The sequence below is a fragment of the Branchiostoma belcheri genome, unplaced genomic scaffold (genome assembly GCF_001625305.1).
Source record: "Branchiostoma belcheri isolate BF01 breed outbred unplaced genomic scaffold, Haploidv18h27 scaffold4, whole genome shotgun sequence".
Classification (NCBI taxonomy): Eukaryota; Metazoa; Chordata; class Leptocardii; order Amphioxiformes; family Branchiostomatidae; genus Branchiostoma; species Branchiostoma belcheri.
The window spans coordinates 1,590,365-1,602,387 of record NW_017804020.1 but is presented as its reverse complement, the minus strand read 5'-3'; the positions used below and the strand labels follow the sequence as shown (position 1 = coordinate 1,602,387).

General features: G+C 39.9%; 1 protein-coding gene across 1 annotated transcript; it reads right to left on the bottom strand.

Annotated features, from left to right (window-relative positions):
* Positions 1–9,676: 9,676 nt before the first annotated feature.
* LOC109477070 (U8 snoRNA-decapping enzyme-like) lies at positions 9,677–11,846 on the bottom strand. Its single transcript, XM_019778110.1, has 3 exons — positions 11,622–11,846; positions 10,406–10,672; positions 9,677–9,901 (listed from the first exon to the last, which is right to left on the bottom strand). The coding sequence occupies exons 1-3, from the start codon at positions 11,751–11,753 to the stop codon at positions 9,710–9,712; spliced, it is 591 nt and encodes a 196-aa protein (XP_019633669.1). The 5' UTR covers positions 11,754–11,846; the 3' UTR covers positions 9,677–9,709.
* Positions 11,847–12,023: the final 177 nt, after the last annotated feature.

The window sequence follows — 12,023 nt, the reverse complement described above, 5'->3', positions numbered from 1 at the left end:
TACTTGTAAGTTTTCTTAACACATAGAAGGAACATTAGGGAGACAAAAAAAAGCGGAGCTTTTTGTTGAAAATACTCTGAAAAACGTTTTTCATTTTGGCGCTGAATGGATAGAACAAGGTTACGGTCACCAAGGTCATTTGTACGATCTATAACAAAGATGACATATTCATGTATTTTACCCCTATGGAACATGGGAAATATAACCATGTAGTTCTTTCTCACAACACTTCAAGGTTTAGAAACATCATGTAGTTTATCCTGAAGACTGTTTTACATTGAGTTCTTTTTAATGACATCTGTAGGCGTTCTATCATCTATGTTGAGAAGTCGAACAATGGCGACGACAAAGTCAACAAAACAGTCTGAGGACAGCGTTAGCGTTGAGAAGGAGTCGATGTTTGAGACGATGATCGGAAAACCGAAGAACAAGGATTCTTCTGAAGACAGCTTGAAAGTTGGGGCCACGGCCATGGTAAGTTTCATGTTCGTTTTGGGGGAGTTTTTCCACCGCCGGTGTACCGCTCGTGTTCTTCCATTTGTCGTCAACTTACGTTGTAGTTAGTTCATCATTTGTTATGATTCACGTTGTGTAGCTTCTGTGGATGTTTAACTAGATAGGTTGCTAACTTGCTATATCAAATTACAATGCCACAAGTTTGTTTCTTTAGGACAAAAAATATACAAAACTTACGTTAACTTTTTATAACCTTCAATTTATTTGGATTTTTTTATCGAAATGTGCATGTTATAATTTGTAACAATGTTGCCTTTTGGCCAGTTTAATTAAAAGCAGTATAAGTATGATTTGAATTGTTTACAAAAGGTTTACTTTCTTTTCTATGTTTTGTTTAATATGTTTGCTTATTGTAGTGCGTTCCTTTTCTTATTCAGCCAACTGACACAGGCAGCACAGAACCTGCGTTACAAGAGTAAGAACTCAGTTTTAGTCAGCTTTAGCTAACACATGAAGTCAGACATAGTCAGAGATTAGACATATTACAATGTACTGAAACAAATGTATTGTTGTACATTCATGTCTACTTTATATACTTCATATGTCCAGTACTTTTTGGGAGGGGGCAGTAAATGGATATTTCTAGAAAAATGGAATGTGAAAGACTATATAGTGTCACTATGAAATATTTGCAATCATTGTCCTTGCAAGTATTTTGACATTTAAAATAGAAAAGTGCATTTATACCACTCACTCACTTACTCACTCACCCACTCCCCACTTACCAACTCACTCACCCACTCACTCACCCACTCACTCACTCACTCACTCACTCACTCACTCACTCACCCACCCACTCACTCACTCACTCACTCACACACACACTCACTCATGATCACTCACTCACTGACTCACTCACTCACTCACTCAGTCACCCACTCCCCCACTTACCAACTCACTCACTCACTCACCCAATCACTCACCCACTTACTCACTCACTCACACACACACTCACCCACTCACCCACCCACTCATGATCACTCACTCACTCACTCACTCACTCACTCACTCACTCACTCACAATCTTTTTCTTTCACAGCCTAAAAGAGCGCACAGACGCCCTTATGGAGAACCAAAAAGGCCTCCAGAGGTAAGGAACAACTCTATAATAGAAAACATTTAGTGTAACAACTCCCACAATATTGTCAACCATTTCATTTATTATCTGTTGTTGAAAACCAAATCAAGATACATTTAGAATCAAGAGATATTTAGACTATAGCACACAATGATGCAACACGGCCTGAAATACTGGGTGCATGTGCACCTTAGTGCACCCAAATGGGAGCTGTGCACCCATGATCTTTTCTGTGAGGGTGCACCCAAATATTTGCACAGGTTTACGTATTTAAGGATCTTTTAACATTTTTACCTATAAAATGTATAGTATACAGTATATTATTAACATCTAGGTGTCAGGAAAATGAAGAAAAAATCATTCATATAAGTTATAGTACTAGTACTTTTCTTTAGAAATAAAACATAAATTTTTAGTAACATTGTGATTATTCATATATATATATATATNTATATATATATATATATATATATATATATATATATATATATATATATATAACGGTATATATATAACCCAATAATTTTGTGCACCCAATTCATTAGGTTGGGTGCACCAATACACATATTCCCAAATTGGATTTCGAACCCTGCAACATGTGACATAGATAAATGATGCTGCATGTTATTGGGCTGAGATGTTCATTGCCTAATGTTGCCTCTTTTTCTTTCAGCCTGTTGCACATGACGCAACACTATACCTCCCAGGCGATCAGGTAATATAAAGCATATTAAAGCATTTTTACATGTTTACATCTTCTTGAATTGAAGGCATTTTAGGCAGCTGTGATTAAAAAGTGTCAAGAAAGCATTGGAAAGTCTCAATCTAGTGGACTCAATAAATGATAAATATATACCGGTACATAAAATACATTCTCTTCTCCATTCTGTTATACTGTCATAATTATAAAAGACTATTGACTCATGAGGTATACCTCATCATTGTCCAGTTTCTTACATTGTGCTTGATTTCTATAGGAGGCTTCAAGAGCAAATTCAGGAAACGCATAAACAGGAGAATCTGATTATGACGTAAGAACAATCGTTTATCTTCAACTTCTATTGACATATGACCTGCCCTTGGTGCTGAAAATATCTCTCCATATATAAAATGTCCATCTGTAGAGAAAATAGTTTTTTGTGATGCAGTGAATGTGAGATGTCATACAATTTTATATGTAGAATACTAAGAAATAGATTCATAATACATGTATTTAATTTAATAGGACTTAAAAGAACATAAATAAAGTTTGCCTTTTCTAAATCTCTCATGTGTCATGTCGAATATTTCTATTTTTGACTGAGGTGCCCAGTATAATTATAATGATAGATATGTTTGTTAACATATCTGTAACATTTGTTATGAATTGTTTCTACTCTAGGGAATTTGCAAGATGGCTGGAGGCACACTCCACGTAAGTTTACAAATATAACGTTGAAATCTTGCAGTTGAAATCATATTTGCTAAATTAGGAACTTGCTCCCACCATATACTGAATCCGTTCTCAGATTCGCTAAATAAGCTGTTTAAATTCAAAGATGCTTAAATCAATTCTCTACTGGTTTTTCCTCAGAATGATTGTTGAGCTCGAGGAATCTTTCCAGAACAGGTGAGTTTTTCTACACTTTCTTGATGCACAGAACAACAGTTAATTCTATTTACAGTTAAAACACAGGTTTTATATGGAAGCAAGGTTTCATCCGCTAGTCATTTTGATAAGTGCAATAGAATCTATAACGTGCTCAAGGTGTGGCTCTCTTTAACCAGGACTCTGATCTGAGAATACGTCTGTGAGGTGTAATGTGCCTTTCCCAAAGGCCTTAAACCTGACTAGACTAACTAGCCAATAGCTTCAGTAGATCAATCACAGACACAAGCTGAAAACAAGACTGGCAATGAAAACATACATTGCAATGGTGACGGTGGTTGCTGTTAGGGTTATTGTTTGCATGGCACTGCCATGATTTCATGATTTTGAGGAAGCCTTGGTACCTGTTAAGTCTAGACAGATACAGTGCACTCCTCCCTGAGTGTATAGTAAACAAGCCCACAGAAAGAGGGGCATCCGGGGCAGAGAGGTTTTTCCAAGGGTTTCCAGGAATGTGTGCAAATTGCACACAATACTGTACCTTTAGGCACCTCCCTGAGACGTTGCCAAAAACACTTTTTAACAGTTTAATGTTTCCCATGCTGTGCACCACAACAGGGTTTCCTTGAAAGACCAGGAGGTGATTGAGCTGAAGGGTCGTGTGGCTGATCTACAATCAGAAAAGACACAGTGAGTAATCTTCAAATCTTGACTAAAACCATCATTTTAACATATATTATAACTAGTACTTTAGAATACACAATAAAGTACCTAGTTGCAGGCACAGAAAAGAATTTTTGTACTTACGTAAAATGCAAATACACCCTAGAAAAGTCCAAGAATGTCTCATGCTCAAAGGCTGAATGCAATCTGGCTGACAAAAGTTAGGTATAATTCATTGGAAAATGAGTTAGTAAATAACAAAATGATATGTATAATAAAAGTTCATGATTGACCATAAATGTATTTATACACGCCTTATTCTAGCCATTCATCAGCTAATCATTGTAGTATGTAAAATCAAATAATTGATTTCATCTGTTCTTGTCATGTTCAAATGACAGACTCAACTGCACTTCTTTACACTGACAGGGAGAAGGCTGAGGCAGCAGCTAACATCAGAGATCTGAAGAAAAGTCTGGTAGATCAGGCGGCAAACACAGAGCTCAGGTGAGATATGGTCATCTTGTCACTCTAACTCTAACTCACTTACACGTTACACTTTGTCTTGCTTACTCACTGGAAAGTTTTAGTTTATACGTAGACTTTTTGTTGGAAAGGATAGGGAGATATTATTATTCAGTTAGAGTAACTAGCAGCATTAGGAAGAGCACACTTTTGTTATAGAAACAAATTTCATGACAAGTCCATTGTGTGTCCCACAACAGAATTTCCCAGAAAGAGCAGGAAATCGCGGCACTGAAGGCTTGTGTGGCTAAACTGGAAGATGAAAAGAAAGGGTCAGTAAATTTTTTTCAAACCTTAGAAGTTTGTAATATCTGCCCCCATGATTTTTTTTCCATCTATTATAAGGCCACACCAATTTAATTTCTTGGTTAACGGATTCGCCCGCTTCATTTTTTCTTATTTGCAAAAAAATTCAGAATCAACTGCAAAATGCTTGAACGGGTGAAAATAGTCCTTTTCTTCCTAGTTGTTACAGATACTTCATCTTTCAATGTAATGGTATCATTAAAAGTTCAAAATTCATTGTTTAGATTTTAAACTAGTCTGGTGTGTTGACTTCATGGCTCCTATTGTACCATTTTGGGCCATAATAGGTTGCCTAAGCCTTTTTTCTTTTTTTTTTTCGCCCACTCGCTCCATTATTTTTGTAGAAAAATCCGTTAACCAAGAAATTAAATTGGTGTGGCCTAATGGTGGTATACATAAACATGTACTATCTTCATCATTTAGATGTGACGAGGCCAGCCCACACATGCTCTCGCAAACTCTGCAAGCCGAAAATGTCCTGAATGACCCAAGGCCTATCCATCAGGACATACAGGAGGTATGTGACTTTTAAAAAAGGTTGATTTGGGCTTTGTAATGCAAGAATGATAAGAGCTGAGTAAGATGCATAGGAATAAGTTAAGAATTTTCTCAGCGCAATGTCTACATGTATATACAGAAATGTCTGAATCAGTTGACCAATGCTTTAATGCACATGATGTTCAAGGTTGCATGATAGTTTAATAATACCCAGAGGATAATCAAAAGTTATTTATCTCTTTATTCAATAGATCAAAAAAAAGTAATGATGAGAGAATGGCTCATCAGCAGGAAATGGTCAGAAAGTTGCGGAAGCAGGACATGGATCATAAAACTAATTTTTGTTTTCTTCTTACGATGCTTCTTTAGGGAGAAGTGATTCAAGAAACCTGTGGCACTGAACAGATTACGTTCAACGGAGTTCCACTGGCTATCTGCGATGTATTTGCCATACTAGCCAGTGGAGCTCCACTGCCAGATGCCGAACAGCACGACAAGGAAGACCAGAAGGCGTCTGAAGTGCCCCAGATTCTACTGAACGGCGTGCCACTGCTAGATCCTGACGAGCAGGAGGAGGCAGACCAAAAAGTGGCTGAAGTGCCCCAGATTCCACTGAACGGCGTGCCACTGGTAGATGCTGAAGAGCAGGAGGAGGCAGTCCAGAAGGCTGCTGAAGTTCCCCAGATTCTACTAAATGGGGTGCCACTGCTAGATCCTGACGAGCAGGAGGAGGCAGTCCAGAAGGCTGCTGAAGTTCCCCAGATTCTACTAAATGGGGTGCCACTGCTAGATCCTGACGAGCAGGAGGAGGCAGTCCAGAAGGCGGCTGAAGTGCCCCAGATTCTACTAAACGGCGTGCCACTGCTAGATCCTGACGAGCAGGAGGAGGCAGTCCAGAAGGCGGCTGAAGTGCCCCAGATTCTACTGAACGGCGCCACACTGCTAGATGCTGAAGAGCACGACGAGGAAGACAGGAGGCCAAAGCATGATGTGCCATCATTGAAGGATCTGCCAACTACTGAAGTCGGTAGCGGAGACATGAAGCCACAGAGTCCTGAAGCACCATCCTCCTGGTGGAAACCAGAGAAGCCTCCCACGTACCAAGAGGTTGAAGAGCCGTGTATGAACCTCCTGGACTTTAAAGCAGCTGATGAGCCTCGTGGACTGGAAGTCCTGATTGAGAAGAAAGCACCGCATCGGTTTTGGTGTGCACCAGCCTTGCTGAGAGGAGATGAGCCCCAAGGACTGGAAATTGTGCTAGAGAATTCAAAAAATTCCCTCTCCATACGGCAGAGATGTCAGCTGGTTATGTGGTCAACAAATAAAATGGCAGCCGAGTCATGCCAAGGAATGAGCCACTCCACCATGAGCATGCAGGTCAACACATCCCCTGCAGCAGAGGGAGAGGACACTGTCCGAGACAACTCTGTGAGCCCTGCTAGCTCATAGGATTAAGAGGGATTACAGACTCACAAAATTTGTGCTATACTGATTTATTTATTTCAAAATATGTGCTATACTGATAAAGCTAATGCTACGTCAGCAGCATATGAATTTATTTATTTATTATCTTATAAGTGTGGAATACTTTATGTTTGCACCACACAAGTCATATAAACAATGTACCATATGTTTGCATAAAGTGCAGACGAAAATCAATGTGACATCACAAAAATGTCATCTGAATGTGTACATTACAGTGCCACTTACTTAATATCTCTACATACCAGAAATGTATCTACCAAACATTTTATAACCAGACAAGTAATTTATAATATTTTATGTCATAAGTGTGCCTGTAAATGCAGATTTTTAAACAGACTCTATTTTGTGACACAAAACTGCCTTATATAGGGCAGAACTGCCAGTGACTGTGCTTTTGTAAACATGATTGTATGATACAATATACATGTCTTCTGAAGGAGCCAAAGGTCTGTGTTGTATTTCTTGTTTTGTGATTCGAATGATATGGTGCAAAATTGGGTACTCGTAAACCATTATTCATGGAGACGGCTTTGGTTTACCCATCAGTTTTTTTTTTCATTTTTCTTGAGGAGTTGAGAGGAAAACATCAACCATACTATAGTGTGTTTGTGTTTGTAGATGGTGTTCAACAGGGCAGGTGTGTTATGTGTGGATGGTGTTCAGCACCAAGGACAGGTATGTTGTTTGAATGGTGTTCAGCACTAAGGACAGGTGTATTAATGTGTGGATTGTGTTCAGCACCAAGGACAGATATGTTGTGTGAATGGTGTCCAGCACTAAGGACAGGTATGTTTGTGTGTGGAATGGATGGTGTTCAGCACTAAGGACAGGTGTGTTGTGTGTGGATGGTGTTCAGCACCAAGGACATGTGTGTTGTGTGTGAATGGTGTTCAGCACCATGGACAGGTGTGTTGATGGTGTTCAGCACCAAGGACAGGTGTGTTGATGGTGTTCAGCACTAGGGACAGGTGTGTTTGTGTGTGGAATCTGTGGATTGTGTTCAGCACCAAGGACAGGAATGTCTGTGTGTGTGTAAGGCTAAGGGAGGATGTTCAACACCTAGATGGGATTGACCGACAATGTATGGTGCATTAGGATCACAAGTATTATTATATAACTGTGCCAATGTGCCTTCGAAGCTGGTTGTGTTATGCCAAAGTCGGTCATATAGACACAGAAACAGATAATCTCATCGGTCCAATCAGTATTTAACTTGCTACCATTAGGAACCATTAGTACTCTGGAACCCAAACATACAAAATTCCCGTAAACCAGCGCTACTTTAAACAATACTTCTGTCCTGAAAGTAACAATTAAATGCATTACCACCAGTACAGTATCTTCAACCCCATCCAGCAAAAGGCTCCATCTCCACATAAGTCACTCTGCACAGTTGCCAACATCACAGCCCTCCCTAGCAGCAATCTGGAACAATTTCAGTACAGTCTGCTTGGGAGGGGTCTAAACTTGAATGTTCACAACTGACATCAAAAATAAGATACAAAAGTATGGGTGGGTGGCAAAATTGACCTTGTCTTTCCAAGAAGAATCGAGATTAAGAATATTAAGATTTAAAAAAAGAAGCTAAAATTCACATGAAATGCACGGCAAAGTTGACTCTTTCAAAGTTTGTTTGAAATCAGGAATGGCCATTTGGAACTACGAGGACTATATCATATCTTTCTGAATATAAGTTGATAAATATGACTATTTGCTAGGGAACAGTGTTAGCAAAATTGTTGTTTACCTGTATGAATTGTGAAGTTGCCTTTGAACCACCCTCTGTCTCCCAACAAGCTCGCCATTTTCTTGTCTTCTCAAAAATTCACCAGATTGGGAACACCTGCATTTTCTCCTCAAAACATCATGAGACCAGCATAATTCTACCACGAAAAGTTTTAAACATTCTTACTGTATGTGTGCTTTAGAAAAGCATTCTTCTGATTAAGACTATACAAGGTACCCAGAAAGCTGCACAAAAATAACAACCCAGAGTAGAAAGCTCTTGTGTATTTATCTCATAGCTGTACAATACTGAAAAGGTTCAAAAAGAAAGAATACCATAAAATACTCCAACCATCCATGAGCAGAACTAGAGGTACATGTAACATTATGTACATGTACATGTATGATATGACCTACAGTTGTATATGACAAACATACATAGTATTACACATTGTACATCTGTATTGTACATGTATTGTAATACATGGGTTATGGATAGCCTATGTTACACACTCTCTTGAAAAATGGCAAGTCAACACATCTTTTTCGTGCTTACAAGTAGATCTGTGAAGTCTAGTTTTCTAGACAAATACTGTTCTGGTTGTTACACAAGATTCACCAGAGTTAAATACAATACATACTTTACTTCTAAAACAGAGAGTCATGAGCCCTGGCTAGAGATTTTCCCTTGTCAACCTATACCTTTATCAAGTGCAAGAACTGTAAGCTGCATGATATAATTGGCTACTGTAAATTACAATTTTTTGCAGTACTTTTACACTGTATTCGCAGATTTCATGGTCACTTCTGTATCCCAAATTTATCATTATATTTACTTAAAACAAATAATTTGTGGATTTTCTTTCTTCTGTACCTGCCGCCACTGTGAACATAAGTTCCAAGAACTGACAACTCCTTGTTTTGTTTACCGCTGTTTGTTTACTTTCTTTATAGGAGCCTCCTGGAAATACAGCGAGCCTGGTGCAACTTATTCTCACGCTGTGCTGAGTTGCCGAAAAAGCGAAATAGGGATGCTAATATGTTGAAAGTTGAAAATGGCGATCTAGATGAGAAAATTTCAATTATTTATATATACAGTTTTGGCGCAAAAATGCTGATTGGTCAATATCTAAAACTCGAGCAGAGCGCCCTGCACTAGATAGGCACGGAAAAAGTATAAAAGGAGGAGTGGTCCGATCTCTGTCATTCTTGATAAAGACTGAATTAAAGTCGAAACCGGTCGAATCCCGTCTCGAGTCTGTCATCTTCCCATCGCTACGAATGATGTTTTGGCGCAAAAATGTTACATGATATTGCTTTAACAACTAATGTCGTCTGGTGGTACTGGCCTTGAGGGCCTTCTGTATTTCAGCATGAGAGAGGATTCCCTCCTGTTCTAGTCCCATCAGCAGCTCCTCCCTGGCTGTCCCTATGAAGGTGTTGGATAGGAAGGCAGGCAGCCCCCCCACCTTGTCTCTCGGCAAAGTGTAGACTGGAACTCTAACCAGTCCCAGAGACTATATAGGACAGAAATAAATGCATTCAGATATTTTTATCATACACAAGGCCCTAAAATCTGTACTAGTAGTGTTCTAGCCATCCTCAAAATTTCCTCACCCATCTCATTTAGCATTAAAGGCACAGAATCCTAGGGAAATGTTTACCCTCTTACGTGCTGCATTTTGAGGGGCAAAAGTCCCTTTGAAAATTTTTACATTCTAGTTTTTTCTGTCAAACATAATGGATTGGGCATTGGGCAAATTTTTTTAGTGTAATCAGCAGAAACATTCTATCAAATTTTGTATTGCATGAATTGTCAAAGACCCTTGATGTCCCTAGCTGAAGCTAGGTACTCATTTTCACCTGAGTCAAATGAAGAAATTGGCAACACTGTCTTTTCTAAAAGCAGTCAAAAACAGAGAGACCTATTAGGGATTCAAATCCAAAACTTTCAGATTGACCTGGTAGAATTATGTTAGTTGTCCTTTATAGACATGATGTTTTGGAAAACATTCTCCAACCTCCAAACCATGGTCCTTTGCCGTAGTTGCCGCTGTCTCGATTTGTCTGATCTGCTCCGGCGTTACCTTCTTGATGTAAAAATGACTGACAAAATTTTGTTCGTCGTGTACTTCAGTCACTGCCCAGTCTCCCTCAGTAATCCCTAAAATCCTGACATCCAGACCGATTTCTTCCTCCAGTTCTCTGTTCAGTCCAGCCTCCAAACCTTCCTCCAGGTTCACAAATCCACCCGGAAACCCAAACCGCCCATCGAACCGCATCTGCATCTACAGTGATAGGAGACAAGATTGTATATAGGTAGGGTAACAGTAGGGTTCAAGCACCACTACCTGACCCAGTCTAACAGGTCTGGACCTTTTTCTGGGCCAGCTTGAGAACCCAATGCATGCACCAACAGGTGTTGTAACAGGTCCGGACCTGTTGGATTGGGTCAGTTAATGGTGCTTGAACTGCGGGCCCACTGTTTACTTACACAGAATGCAAACAGGGTTATCAAAGGCACCCAAAGTGATTTCTGGGTAGCAAAACCGGATTTTGGAGGTCAATTTTCTGGTCATCTTTTTTTAAATGTAGTAACAGTTAGTAGTAAGGTGAATCTAGCTCATCCAATAGCACACTGATATCTGTGACTGTGTGAGGAAAAAAAGCCTGGAATCCCACCCATACGGAACGAGATTCAAGGGCTCAGGCTGGTTCTTAGCTATTTATTGATGGTACCAAAATTTAGGGACTCCTCACATAGCTTATTTTCAGGCTATTTCAAACGCTTCAAGTATGAAATGATAACAAAAATGTACTAAGAAATGGGAGTAAATGTCAATATCAGACAGAATATTGTTGTTCTGCTTGAAATTGCACTGGATGCCTTTCAACAGCTCAGCGCAGCAGCTGTATTTTTTCAGGAGGGAATGTCATCTTACATGGGCAAAATTACTGGCACTAAATTTCCTTGTGACAGTCACCTAGACACCTGCCGTTCTGCCGAACCTGACTGGGGGCCTTGGAAAGGATGTTGTAATCGGATAGCTTGGTCTGCATGCTGGAAGTTCGACTGTCTAAACGTTATGGAACGTGACAAGCATATTTTTCTGAAAGGCACATTCCTATTCCCACGTTTAAAAGGTTAATCGATGGTATCAGCCAACAATAGCTGTGAAAGCGTTTCCTCTGCAACAGATATCATTATATCCCCACCCCCTAATATTTATAACTTACCAAAACAGTGTGTCGCATCGGAATTCTCCCGAACAACTTGTCCTCGTTGGGAGCGTGAAACATCGCGTGGCAGGCGTGCTTGTACCGCGTGAGCTTCACGGCCTCGAATCTGGGGACAGCACGACGAGCCATGATAGTTTCCTCTGTCTAGAGTTCGGCGCGACACGAGCACGCAAGTCACGTACACCTTCCTACTGTTTCACACTAGTACTAAGGCCGGGGTGCACATGACGTAAACATTGCAGTGGCATAGGCATGTGCGCTCTCTAGCGGAATATTACGGAACTGTTTATCTAGAAACGTTGCGTCCTAAACTACCCCATGGTATTAACGATAGCTTCTGAAGCGGCTGTTGAGTTAAAATTGCCGAAAGAGACAACACGCCAGGGGAGTTAATCCTCT

Excerpts from the sequence above, each read along its gene's own strand:
- LOC109477070 (XM_019778110.1), bottom strand. The coding sequence starts at position 11,753 with ATGGCTCGTCGTGCTGTCCCCAGATTCGAGGCCGTGAAGCTCACGCGG. Across the intron at positions 10,673-11,621 it reads CGATGCGACACACTGTTTTG|ATGCAGATGCGGTTCGATGG; the intron begins GTAAGTTATAAA and ends CTATCACTGTAG. Across the intron at positions 9,902-10,405 it reads CAAAGGACCATGGTTTGGAG|TCTCTGGGACTGGTTAGAGT; the intron begins GTTGGAGAATGT and ends TGTCCTATATAG.